The sequence below is a fragment of the Emydura macquarii genome, unplaced genomic scaffold (assembly GCF_026122565.2).
Source record: "Emydura macquarii macquarii isolate MOO-44397 ecotype Brisbane River unplaced genomic scaffold, CSIRO-AGI_Emac_v2 contig_2924, whole genome shotgun sequence".
Taxonomy (NCBI): domain Eukaryota; kingdom Metazoa; phylum Chordata; order Testudines; family Chelidae; genus Emydura; species Emydura macquarii.
In genome coordinates this window covers 5,262,206-5,275,907 of record NW_027133061.1, presented here as the reverse complement: position 1 = coordinate 5,275,907, position 13,702 = coordinate 5,262,206, and the positions used below count along the sequence as shown (strand labels likewise).

Genomic DNA, 13,702 nt, shown 5'->3' with positions numbered 1-13,702 from the left:
AATGGTCACAGTGTTTAGCAGTCACCATCCCGTTTCCAGCCAGGCCAAGGGACATTTGGCAAGAGAACCGAAAGCGCTGCCGGGGGCGCCTCCTTGCTGGTTTGCCAAGGCACTGCCTTTCAGCGTCAGGCACCCTCTCAGAGCAATGGGCGTAGGCTCTCTGCAGACTCAGGCAGATTCCCCTGTGTCAGTTACACTTGGTTCAGGGTTTCAAGTTTTTCTTTGCAGCCACAAGGGCTAGAAACACATTTTTTTGAATGAAAGCTGTAATTCTGACACCACCTCATTGCTCCAGGAGTTGGAGCTCTTGGCACAAACCTCTAGTGCTACTGCTTGCACCTAGGGCTGTTCACACTCACTTGGTGTCAATGAGAATCAGGGGCAGTATCTTTTACAATATTAATTCACCCGAGGCTCAGACAGGGAATAACATGCGGTGAAAGCCAATTTTACACAGCACCTGAGATTTGGTGCCACAAAAAGTTGCTTTTTATTTCCTTTGTTATTCAAACCACAAGCCGGGGCCCCTTGTGCCTTCAAAGAGTTTATCATCTAAAACAAGAGAAGGGCTTTTAGCCCCATTTTTACAGCAAGCAACGGAAGCATCAAGGGTACGTCTACACAGCCACTAGACGCTCGCGGCTGGTCTGTGCCAGCCGCGTTGGGCTCACGGGGCTGTTTCACTGCTGTGTAGACTTCCAGGCTCAGGCGGGAGCCCAGGCTCTAGGGCCCTGCGAGGCGGGAGAGTCCCAGCTCTTGGGCTCCAGCTTGATCCTGGAAGTCTACACAGCCCTGAAATAGCCCCACAGCCCGAGCCCCACGAGCCCTCGTCTGCTGGCACAGGACAGCCGCAGGTGTCTCGTTGCTGCGTAGACATACGCATAGTGACTTGCCAAGGGAAGATACAGTGGAGCTGGGAGTTGAGCCAAGATCTTCTATTTCTCAGGACGGTTCCTTAACCCTAAGGTCACCCAGCCCCCTTCTTTGCAAGCGTCTCTACCATCCGACTTGCAGCCTCAGTTCTGCGACGCAGTCGTCTCTTGCCCCCCTACGTTTCGGATGCAGGCGCGGCTGTTCCCCGGCCCTCCAAGCCCCCAAGGACTACCGGAGATGGGCCCCTACTGCTCAGCGCACACACTCACCTTTTGTGACTCTAAAAGCTCTGAGGCCCTTCCAGAAAATTGCTTGGAGAAGGTCCCAGGAGTGAGGTTACAATACCTGGAACCAGAGCTGCCAGCTATTCACCACGGAGGCAGATTGTCCGCTCAGATTTTTCACAGGGCGCTTTTGGAGGATGAATGAATGATGGCGGGTGGAACAGAGGCTGCTGCTGGGGAGGGGAGCACAGCTCCGGCTGATCCAAGGTCACCTGTGGGACTGTGTTACCTGAAGTGTGATGGGTGACATCCCCCCCACCCTCTGGTGGGCTCAGACAAGCCTCTAGATTGCCCTCCAGTGTCTCAGCATCCATTTAAACAAGGAACAAGCCAAGTATCTCACGGCTGTGGTTGTGAAGAACCCCTTAAAAATGGGAGCTGAGCGTAATCTGCGCACAGGCGCTTGCTTGAGTTTGCAGAGAGCCTGAAACAATCCCTCCAAGGTGAGAGTTACCCCATGAATCTCTATGGGCGCGGCAGACTCAGGGGCCCTTGAGGGAGCTTTAAATGTCAGCATTTTTAACTCTTCCACTGTATGCTGGGTGAGAAACCAGAGTGGAGACCGGAGCATGATGCACGCCAACATTTCTCTTTGTGTGTTTGTTGGGGGGGATGGAGGTGTGTGAAGAGGCCTAGCAGTGCAAAGGGACAGCAGATGTATGCATTAAGAGGTATAAGCCTTCAAAAGCATATGCCAGGGCGCAGGGGGTAACAGTTGCTTTCATTTTCTTGACGTGAGGGCCAGCTGCCAAAGATCAGAGCAATGCTACTTTAGGGGAGCAGTTACTGTTGGGAGCTCCCAGCTACTCCAGTCATGGTCTGACCCAGCAAGAGCATTGTAGGGAATGGGGCAGGAGCGCTGGCCATGGGGGAGCGCTCTGGGTTACTCCAGCCCCAGTCTCTCCAGCAGGGGGCGTGTGGGGAGTGGGGCAGGAGTGCTGGCTGTGGGGGGAGTTCCTGGGTGCTCCAGTCCCGGTCTCTCCCAGCAGGAGGCGCTGTGGGCAAGAGTATAAAGTGCCCAGCTGTTGGAGAGCCCGGGGCCACTCCTGTCATGTGATTTGCTGCAAGTATTTTAACAGGAGGCTCCTACACAAACATCCACCCTTCTGCCACAACCAGCCCTTGTCCCAGAGGAGTGTGTGCGGCCAAGGGTGTGTTTGTGTTGATTCCTCTGTGGCTCCAGCAGCTCACAGCCTCCGAAGGAGGGAGGCATGGCTAGAGGAGAGGGGATGCGGCTAAAGCTCCATGGCACTTTGGCTAGTCCTGGTTGCTGGACTGGCCCCTTGGGGCTGCAGAGGTTAGAGCAGCCCTGAGACAGCGGCAATTTGTGTTGCAGCGGGACCAGGGACAAACTGTAAATCTGCTCCCCAGCCTGGGGTTCTGTGCTGGGCACAGCTTGGTTGGACCTAAGAATCAGGGCCACAGAGGAGTGTGAGAGCACAGCAGAGAGAGATGGGTCTGAAGCAGTGTGGTAGGAGGAAGGAGGGTATAGTGGTTAGGGGTCCAGGTCTGCAACATGGGCAACCTGTGTTCAAGTCCCTCCTGTGTTGCTGACTGAGGGTGACTTTGGCCATGTTGCTTCTTTTCTCTGTGCCACATCTTCCCAATCTATAAACCAGGGATGACACTTCGCTAATTCATTAGGTGCTGTGCAGAAGCCTGTGGGGTAACGTAACTTCTGTAAATCATGCACTGCCCGCTCCAAGCATTCAAAAATCATGAGCTGGCCCCCTCAGAAACCCCAAGGTTGGGTTAAAAAAGCAGGTGCTAATAAATAGTGGGGTCTTCAGAGCTCACATTTCCCAGTTTTTCTGTTCAGCCTGGAGGCGTATAATCCCATGGCTCCAGGAGTTGGTCCTTTAAGGAAAATCCGCAAATATTATAGACTCATAAACTCTAAGGTCAGAAGGGACCATTATGATCATCTAGTCTGACCTCCTGCACAATGCAGGCCACAGAACCTCACCCACCCACTCCTGTGATAAACCTCTAACCTATGACTGAGTTATTGAAGTCCTCAAATCATGGTTTAAAGACTTTAAGGTACAAAGAATCCACCAGCAAGGGCTCACAATAAGATCACAAGAGCTAGCAATACTGGAAGAGGGGCTTGGGAGGGAGATATTTTTTTAAAAATCTGTCACTGTGGGTGCAATCTGATCCACCTCGAAGGCCAAAAATAAAGGACGTCTGCTTGTCAGCACTCTTTTTTGGTGAGGGGGCGAGAGAGGTGTCTGGCAGGATCAGACAGCGGAGGCAGGGAATATAGCCTAACCCTTTGTGTGAATATTAACACAGGGCTTCCCTGGGGCCTGGCCAGCCAATCAATGCTCCAGCCTCTCTCTTTCTTTCTTGGTCAGCTGCATTAGTAATTTGAGGGGACACTCAAAAGGAAAGAGATGTCATCCTTTGGGGAGAGTGGCTATTTTTGATGACTCGCTCAAAGATGAGGCCAAGTCTGACAAAAGGGACCCAAAATGCAACCTAGCGTCCCTCACCCTGAGATCTATCTCAACACTGCATCCCATCTGAATTATAACAAAGGGAGATTTAGCCTCATACCAGCCTGACCCCTAGCACTTGGCACCGCTTCTCCTGGCCAGGCCTGAGGAGCGGAACCCTGTGGTGCCAACCGCAGGCATATGACGGGCAAGGAACGTTCTGCCCTCTTTCTAGCAGACGGAGAGATGGACAGATGCACAAACAGCCTGACAGGAGAGAGGTGGTGGGTGATCAGGTGAATAGGGTGGATGCACAGAAAGACACTTCCTGGACTTTCTGGTCCCCAACTCCATGCTGCCGCCGCCCCTTTCACCAGCCACCGGAAAATTCAATCAATCAAGAAAGGCAGGCGTGGGGGCCATGTGACATTGATGGGGAGGAGGGCAGCCAAGCTCTTCGCTTCCAGGACAAGTTTCCAAACCTTGACGCAAAAATGAAAAGGGCCTTTCTTGTTCCCTCCCAGCTTCTTTTCTGTTTGCAGGGAAGGAGCTCGGCCGGGGCTGGGAGAAGCAAGGGAGGGGGCCCTGGCCGTGGCTCAGAAACACTCAGAAACACACATCGCTTTCTTCCCTGGCAGGTTTTGTCTCTGTCTGACTGGTTCCATTTATCTCCAAAGAGGGGGATTAGCAAGGGAAGAGAAAACCCAGCTCTTGGGCCCTTATGTAACAAGGTGACAAATCTGAGGAACTGTCCCAGATTGAGGTATCAGTAAAGGAGGTTTTGGAACAAATTGATAAATTAACCAGTAATAAGCCACCAGGACCAGATGGTGTTCACCCAAGAGTTCTGAAGGAGCTCAAATATAAAATTGCAGAACTACCAACTATGGTATGTAATCTATCATTTAAATCAGCTTCTGTACCAGATGACTGGAGGATAGCTAATGTCATGCCAATTTTTATAAAAGACTCCAGAGGCAATCCCAGCAATTACAGGCCAGTACCCCTAACTTCAGTTCCAGGCACATTGGTTGAAACTATAGCAAAGAACAGAATTATCAGACACACAGATGAACACAATTTGCTGGGGACGAGTCAACATGGTTTTTGTAAAGGGAAATCATGCCTTACCAATCTACTAGAATTCTTTGAGAGGGTCAACAAGCGTGTGGACAAGGGTGATCGAGTGGATATAGTGTACTTAGATTTTCAAAAAGCCTTTGACAAGATCCCTCACCAAAGGCTCTTAAGAAAAGTAAGCTGTCATGGGATAAGAAGGAAGGTCCTCTCCTAGATCAGTAACTGGTTAAAGGATAGGAAACAAAGGGTAGGAATAAATGGTCAGTTTTCAGAATGGAGAGAGGTAAATTGTGGTGTCCTCCAAGGGTCTGTGATGGCACCAGTGCTGTTCAGCATATTCATAAATGATCTGGAAAAGGGGTAAATGGTGAAGTGTCAAAATTTGTAGATGATACAAAACTACTCAAGATAGCTAAGTCCAAAGCAGACTGTGAAGAGTTACCAAGGAATCTCACAAAACTGGGTGACTGGTCAACAAAATGGCAAATGAGATTCAATGTTGATAAATGCAAATTAATGCACATTAGAAAACATAATCCCAACTGTACATATAAAATGATGGGGTCTAAATTAGCTGCTACCACTCAAGAAAGAGATCTTGGAATCATTGTGGATAGTTCTCTGAAAATGTGCAGCGGCAGTCAAAAAAGCTAACAAAACATTGGGAACCATTAGAACAGGGATGGAATAAGACAGAAAATATCAAATTGCCTCTTTATACATCCATGGCACGCCCACATCTTAAATACTGCATGCAGGTCTGGTCACCCCATCTCAAAAAAGATATATGGGATTTGGAAAAGGTGCATAGAAGGGCAACTAAAATGATTAAGGGTATGGAACAGCTTCCACATGAGGAGAGATTAATAAGACTGGGACTTTTCAGCTTGGAAAAGAGATGACTAAAATATGATAGAGATCTATAAAATCATGGCTGGTGTGGAGAAAGTCAATACAGAAGTGTTATTTACTCCTTCCCATAACACAAGAACTAGGGGTCACCAAATGAAATGAATAGGCAGCAGGTTTAAAATGAACAAAAGGAAGTTATTCCTTCCCACAACGCACAGTCAACCTGTGGAACTCGTTGCCAGAGAATGTTACAAGGGCCAAGACGATAACAGAGTTCTAAAAAGAACTAGATACGTTCATGGAGGGTAGGTCCATCAATGGCTATCAGCCAGGATGGGCTGGGATGCAAAACCATGCTCTGAAGTGTCCCTAGCCTCTGTTTGCCAGAAGCTGGGAATGGGCGACAGGGAATGAATCACTTGATGATTGCCTGTTCTGTTCATTCCCTCTGGAGCACCTGGCATGGGCCACTGTCAGAAGACAGGATACTTGGTTAGCTGGACCATTGGTCTGACCCAGTCTGGCTGTTCTTATGTTTTAACATGGTAGGGCCCCTCTCCTCCTCTTGCTGGATTTTCACTTTCCATCCTCGCTCTCTCCCTTCACGCATTTGCGTCCCATCCCACCCCAGTCTACGGAATGGGAAGACTTGATCTTTGATGGGGCTCTCCAGCCACACCGAGGCAAGCGGGGGGCAGATGGGTGTCCCCCCCTTTCAGGCATGTGGGCATAGTCACTCTCAAGATTGCTTCAAGAAAAGAGTTGCAGGTGACTCCAGGAGAGTAGCATGTGGCGTGCTCCTGCAGACGAACAAGAAATTGTCCAATTTCTGCTGACTCAAAATAGACTTGTTGGCTTTTAAGGAATACTTGAGTCTCTGTACAAAGCGTTCCGCTAGTCCATTTGTAGCAGGATGGATCGAGCAGAGCGTACCTCTGAAATTCTTCAGAAAATAATCGAGGTTCATTGTCCATTGTCCAACTGTAATGGCAAACCAGATTGGCTAAACAAGGTACAAAGATGCCCTGTGGTCTTGGTAGCAGTAGTAGAAGTCATCCTGAAAACTTCTGGCCATTTCCAATAGGCATCAACTACAACCAAGAACATATAACTTGCTAACGGGCCGTCAAAGTCCGCATGAATACATGTCCTGGGCGGCTGAGGCCACAACCAGGGGTGTAGACGGGCTGGGCCATGATCATGCTGAATTCGCTGGCACATAAGACAGCATTTGCCTTCCTCTCATTAACTTTGTCAATCCTCGGCCACCAGACATGACCCCAGGCTATGGCCTTCCTCCGTACAATGCCAAAATGACCTTTGTGAAGGCTTCTATAGTCTGAGATTCAACTGATTTCGAAATGATCACTCACTTTCCCCATAAGATGCAACCATGGTTCACAGATAATTCATGTTGATGTGACACATAGTGTGTAAACTGAGGATTCTTTTGATCCGACACCGTACCTTGTGGTACCTTTCCCTTCACAAGAGAAAGAACATCATCCTCAGTGGTTTCTCTGCTGATGTCTGAGCTAGTGATGGGCAATCTATCCATCAGACTGAGACAGAACACTTTGTCCAAGTTTCTTTGGGTTGATGGGAGCTTGGGCATGGCATCATCAGCAAATCCAGCTGAGGATGACGGGGGAGTCCATTTTCAAAAGTGTCTGTTGATTTGGGGTGTCTGACTTCCCCCATGAAACAGAAGCACCCAGCGTTAGCAGCCACTTTTGACGAACGCGTCAATGTTTATGACAGACTGGTGGCTTCAGTGAAATGCGTCTTGATTCCCTTCCCTCGTGATTAAACTGTGGTCACAACGGCACTAACTGGCTCCGTCCCCCTACGCGTGAGACGCACAGAGTCTAGAACATGGGCTGTAGATTCCCCGGAAACACTCGGCAGGTCATAAGCCTCAGGGACCCACACACAACAGGACATGCCACCCACAGAGGGGCCAGTTGACAGGACTTCCCTGATTCCTGACTGGCTCAGACATGCTATTTAAGCCTGGGGAGGATCCAGGCATTTTTTGTAGCTAGGTGGAACACCAGCTACTGCTTCTACAGACCCTGCTTCCTTGTCCTGCCTCTGATCCCTGCTTCACCGCCCGGCACTGCCTCTGGCTGTAGGCACTAGGCTGGCTGCACACGCTAAGTCCTGGTGGTGCCCAACACCAGAACGTCTGAGCCCTGCTGTTGGCGGCCTCAGGACTGACTGGGTCACTGGGACTGAGCTCTCCTCTCTGCTCCAGGGGGATCTGTCCAGCACGGACTGAGGCTCGATTTGGTAGCAATTCAGGGCAGGGAGTGCGATGTCATATGGGCCCCCGGCCTGGCTGGGTTCCAGGCAATATCACCTCCAGGGTAAATAACACCCTTAGACCAGGCACTGCATAGGGAGCTTTCCCTGCCACTGTCCCAGCTCCTTATGGGGGGTCTCCAGCGCTGTCACTCCGGCCCCGTGCAGAAGCATTTCACCCGCATCAATCACCGAGCAGCCCTTGTTTATTCAAAGGAAGATGCGCTGAGCTGGAGAAAGACACGAAAGCAGGAAAAGCAGTCACCTAAGGGAAGCGTTGTTTGGGTGACGTGGAGGACAGATCAGATTAGACACATGGCCCATCTAGCCTGGTATCCCGTCTCTGGCAGTGGTCAAAGCCAGCTATTTCTGGGGAAGGTGCAAGAAACGCAGAGATTTAGTTTCTCCCCCCACCACCCAGCACCAGGTTGCCCAGTGCCCTGATTTTAGTCTGAATGAAGGACCACAGGACCTTCTCTAGACACAGAAAGCTGCGCTGGATTCACTAATTTGGGTTCTAATTTTTTTTAAGTGGGGAATTAGTCAAAAACATATTTTGGGGGCAAATCTTCATTTTTGACCAAAATATTCTGGTTTCCATAGAAAAAAAATGAAAATTTTCAGTATTCCATGGCCGAAAACAGAAAAAATTGCAGGGTGGTTTGGTTTTGTTTGTTAGGTTTTTGCTTTTCAGTGAAAACCTGAAATGTTCATAGGGGGAAAAAAATCATCTCCAAACCAAGCTCTAGTTTCAAAACTGTTCGAGTTTAAACCCTTGTGTGGACGTTAAATCAGTTTAATGACTGGCTTATAATTGTCCAGAAACTTGGGTTTGAACTTCAGGGTGAAAAGTTCAAGGAGCCAGATTAAATCCCTAGTGTAACCCACTTAGTTCTACGGAATAATAGTAGGGATGGAACTGCCTTTATATCACATTACATCCATCCTTCCTTTGGTCGCTTCCACTGATCACCCAGGTCTTGCAATTTACATAGATCCCAGTGATCCTGTCAATTACAAGTGGTCATGTGGATTTCCGTAGCTGGCAGAACCGCTGGATAGTCCACAAAACTGGACACTGATGGACTAGAGTTTTGCAAACAATTCTCCCCACCAGCAGGAAATGAACATTTATGTAGATTAGCGGAGGTGGGGGTGAGAGAAAAAAGCAAAACATTTTCATTTCACTGCAAATTTCCGTGCCAGCAAAATGGCATCAAGCTGCGGCTGGGAATCTGTCAGCACTTCACAGCCAAGTACCTGCTTTTCCTGCAACGAAAATCCCCTGACAAATTTCCATGGGGGACTTCGGAGTGTGCAAAATTCAGCATGGAAAAAGGCAGGGTCTGGGTTCTGCACTGGACTCACCAGTCTTTGGGACGGATGGGTTGTAAAGCTGCAGACTTTTGCTTGAGCATGCTCCCCGGGAGGGGGGGAGGAGGGAGAGGAAATTCACCCTATGCAGAGTCGCTTAATTACCACTTAAACTGCTCGTGCTTAAGTGGTGAATAGGTCCTGGAAGTGCTGATGACTTCACACCTCTCTGGGAGCATGAGCCACCTTCTTTTGGTGGCTGACACTTGTGGGCTGCAAGATTTGTGAGGCCCCACCAAAATGCTAGTCCTGGGGGTCATCATGCAGATGCAACTTCCTAACTAGGGTGACCAGATGCCCTGATTTTATGGGGACAGTCCCAATATTCAGGGCTTGGTCTTATATAGGTGCCTATTACTCCCCACCCCCATCCCAATTTTTCACACTTTCAGGGATGTGCACAAGGGGGGAGCAAGCAGGGGCACATAACCCCCCCTGCCCCCCAAATCTCCCTGTGTCCCTGCAGTCCAGGGAGGAAAGACGCAGCAGGGCGGGTGGCTGCCAGCTGAGCTCCTCCTCTCCCCAGCCCTACAGCTGCAGCCTGCTGCGTCTATTTCTCTGCTTCTGGAGTCCCACCTGTTTCCTCAGCCGCCACCCCTCACCTCAGCTTCCTCCCTCCCCGGGCTGCAGGGACAGGGAGAGTGCTGGTGCCAGGGGGAGCCGCTGCCTCCTCTGTGCATGTTTAACGTGCCCCACCAAAAGGGGTCAACTTTAAATTCCTGTGCATGCCCCTGCACACCTGCCAGCTGATCACAACGAACCCTAACTGATACCTGCAGGCCAGGGCTGCCAAATGACCCTCTGCTGATCCTCGTGGGGGTTGTTTAATTGCCTTGCAAAAAACGTATTGACTTCAATGGGCTTTGGATCAGCTCCATAGTGTGTTCACCCTTCCGGGGGCCTCCCAAAGGGCAGGCAGCCTGGTTTAATGAACTGGGAATTGAACCGGGGCTCAAGAGACCTGGGTTAAATTCCTGCCTCAGCTGTAGATTACCAAGTGGTTGAGGCTAGTCACTTACTCCGCTCTGTCCGTCTGTAAAATGGGATGACACGTCCCCTAGTGTTGGGAATATAAAGCCCATTAGTCGGTGTAAGGTGCCTAGACCCTGTAGTGAAGACAGCTGCCCGGAGTCACTGGTGGATGAAAGCAAAGTCCATTCAGTGAGAGTAGTTGAGGCCTATTCACAACCATTGATTAGGAGGTGAGAATGTGTGACCAGTGACAATTACTTCTTGTAATGAGAGAACCATCCCAAGTCCGGATTCAGACCCAGTTTGATTGTGTCAAGTTTGCAGATGATTTCAAGGTCATCCACCTTCCCCATTGTTGTTACTCCCCTTGGATATGTATATATATACCCCCAATCTGATTTCTATTCCTTACATCCGACGAAGTGGGTTACAGCCCACGAAAGCTTATGCCTGCAGAAATTAAATTTGTTAGTCTTTAAAGTGCTACAGAACTCTCGTTGTTTACCTAGTTAGCATATAACAGCAAAGCCACGTATCACGGTCCCTGTGCTCTGGCTAGGTTAGAGTGACACCTTCTGGGAAAAATGGGGAAAGGCCGTTTGGAGTGTCTATTATTATGACATGAGAACCACCTGATTTTTTTCCTAGCCGTTCGTGGAGAGTTTAAGGGGCCATTCGATCACCTACTGTGACTGCCTGTATATCACAGTCCTTACATTTCACCCAGTTGCTCCTGAACTGAGCCCAGTAACTTGTGTTTGGCTAATGCATATCATCCAGAAAGGCACCATCTGAAGTCCTCAAGAGATGGAGAGCCCATCACTGCTCTTGTTCCAGGGCTTAATGACCTTCACTGTTACAAACATGCATTATTTCGAATTTGAATGTGTCTGGCTCACCATGTTGGCTCTGGTTATGGTTTGCTAGCTTAAAGAGTCCTTTAGTACCTGAGATTTTCTCCCTGTGAAGATACCTTATAGGCAGCCATCAAGTCACGTCTCACTCTTCTTTTTGACAAGCTAAACAGGTGGCATTTTTTAAATCCCTGTCCAGGAAGAGGCCTAGGTAACTCGCCATCAAAGCGTCTCGGGACCTCATGTCTCCCTTTGTTGCTAGCACAGTGGAGCAGATCTTATAGTAGCAACAAAGAAAATTTGTAGGAGAAAATAGACTAGGAATTAAACCTAGCGGGAGGCAGAGGAAAGGATCTCAATAACAGAAATCGCAGAGTGATCATAGAATGAAACATTTAACACTCCTAGTGGTAACAGTGAATAGATCCCGCCCCTTGTCTCCATCCACACAGTTGGCTAAAGTGGCAAACATTAGTTAGTTTCAATAATAAATTACTTAGTAATACATTATCCACTACAGCAATCCTCATAAAAGCTGTCTGTCTGTCTATCTCTCTAGCTCATCCAGCCGCTGTCCATGTCCGTGTCTGATCTCAGCCCACCCTGAGGTGGCTCCTAACCACGTCCCATCCCTTTTGCCCTCTCTTCCAGATGACTTCCTCCACCAAGGTGTACTACAGCCAGACCACCCAGACTGACAGCCGCCCCCTGATCAGCTCTGGCCTGCGCAAGCGGCGCGTGATGACCAAGGATGGCCGGAGCAACGTGAGGATGGAGCACATCGCTGACAAGCGGTTCCTCTATCTCAAGGACCTGTGGACCACCTTCATTGACATGCAGTGGCGCTACAAGCTGTTGCTCTTCTCTGCCACCTTTGCCGGCACCTGGTTCATCTTCGGGGTGTTCTGGTACCTGGTGGCTTTGTTGCATGGGGACCTGCTGGAATTCAACCCCCCGGCCAACCACACCCCATGTGTCATGCAGGTGCACACACTGACTGGAGCGTTCCTCTTCTCCCTGGAGTCCCAGACCACCATTGGCTATGGCTTCCGCTACATCAGCGAGGAATGCCCCTTGGCCATTGTGCTGCTCATCACCCAGCTGGTCCTCACCACCATCATGGAGATCTTCATCACCGGCACTTTCCTGGCCAAGATCGCCCGTCCCAAGAAGAGAGCCGAGACCATCAAGTTCAGCCAGAACGCGGTGGTGGCCCCGCACAACGGGAAGACCTGCCTGATGATCCGGGTGGCCAACATGCGCAAGAGCCTGCTGATTGGCTGCCAGGTGACCGGCAAACTGCTGCACACCTACCTCACCAAGGAAGGGGAATGCATCCGGCTCAACCAGGTCAACGTAGACTTCCAGGTGGACACGTCCTCTGACAGCCCCTTCCTCATCCTGCCCCTCACCTTTTACCATGTGGTGGATGACTCCAGTCCCTTGCGAGACACAGCCCTGCGCACAGGCGAAGGAGACTATGAGCTGGTGGTGATCCTGAGCGGCACGGTGGAGTCGACCAGTGCCACCTGCCAGGTACGCACCTCCTACCTGCCCGAGGAGATCCTGTGGGGCTACGAGTTCACCCCGGTCATCTCCCTCTCGGCCAGTGGCAAGTACGTGGCCGACTTCAGCCTGTTCGACCATGTGGTCAAGGTGTCGCCCCTGTGCTGCGTCCACGAGACGGGGCGGTTTGGGGACCCCGAGAAGCTGAAGCTGGAGGAGTCTTTCCGGGATAAATCAGAGCGGGAGGGCAGCCCCCTGAGCGTCCGCATCAGCAACGTCTGATTCCCCCCCTGCATGCCACACTGAGCTCAAAGGAGAATCACTTCAGCCTCTTTTTAGCTGGCTTTTTCCCTGGTCTCTCTTTCTTTAGCCTCCCTCCCTTTTCTTTCTTTCTTTCATTTTTCTCCCTGTCCACCCTTTCATTCTTTTTTTTTCCCCTTCTCCTTTCCTTCCATGTCTCACAGGGCAACTCCAGTCGTCCGCTCTCTTTAGGAACACACCGGAGGATGGCAACGTTAGTTCCCCCCGAAAATGTCATTCCTCCTCTCGTCGGGTCCAGGAGCACCTGTGACCAAAGGGAGCAGCCGGGATGGAACTTTTCCTTCCTCCATGCCAAAGCCTTTTCTGTCTCCTCCTTTTCAGTAGCGTGATGGTGGCAGTATGACTGTCTGGGAGTGCCAGGGCTTCCTGGGCGGGGGCAGCTGGTCACCAACCAGGAGGACTGCATCCTCCCACTGCAGAGCACAGACTTTGGAGGGTGGAGAGGAGGGGGTAACTCTGCCTTCGAACTGACCCCATTCTCACCACGTAGACTCAAGCCTGCTGCCCAGCTAACCTGCCAGCGAGAGATGGAGACGGTGCCAGATGGCCCCAAGGGAATTCAGTGCTGCTCAGCCACTGCAAGCTGCTGGTGCCTCCTTCCACTGAGCAGGACCTAGGAACGTAGGAATGGCCACACGGGATCCAACCAAGGGCCCATCTAGTTCAGTAGCCCCTCACCAACAGTGGCCAGCACCAGCTTCCTCAGAGATTGAAACTCTGTAGCAGCGAGATAAGCTGTCCCCAGGGAAATTTCCTCCTGACCCCCACTAGCCCTGAAGCAGGTGGGTGGATAGCGCCTTCCAAAGCTTTTGGTTGTTTTCTTAAACCCTACTCGTCTAAC

The 13,702-nt window shown here is 50.5% G+C and overlaps 1 protein-coding gene across 2 annotated transcripts in view; it reads left to right on the top strand.

Annotated features, from left to right (window-relative positions):
- Positions 1–12,822, top strand: part of KCNJ10 (potassium inwardly rectifying channel subfamily J member 10) — a 36,568-nt gene extending 23,746 nt beyond the window's left edge. Inside the window, exons 1-2 of one of the 2 annotated variants that reach the window (XM_067569668.1) lie at positions 11,421–11,444; positions 11,686–12,822. In XM_067569668.1, coding sequence (XP_067425769.1) covers positions 11,421–11,444; positions 11,686–12,822 — 1,161 coding nt within the window. Of the gene's footprint in view, positions 1–11,420; positions 11,445–11,685 lie in introns of those variants that run through there. The other variant, XM_067569670.1, reaches the window with a different exon arrangement.
- The last annotated feature ends 880 nt before the right edge of the window (positions 12,823–13,702 follow it).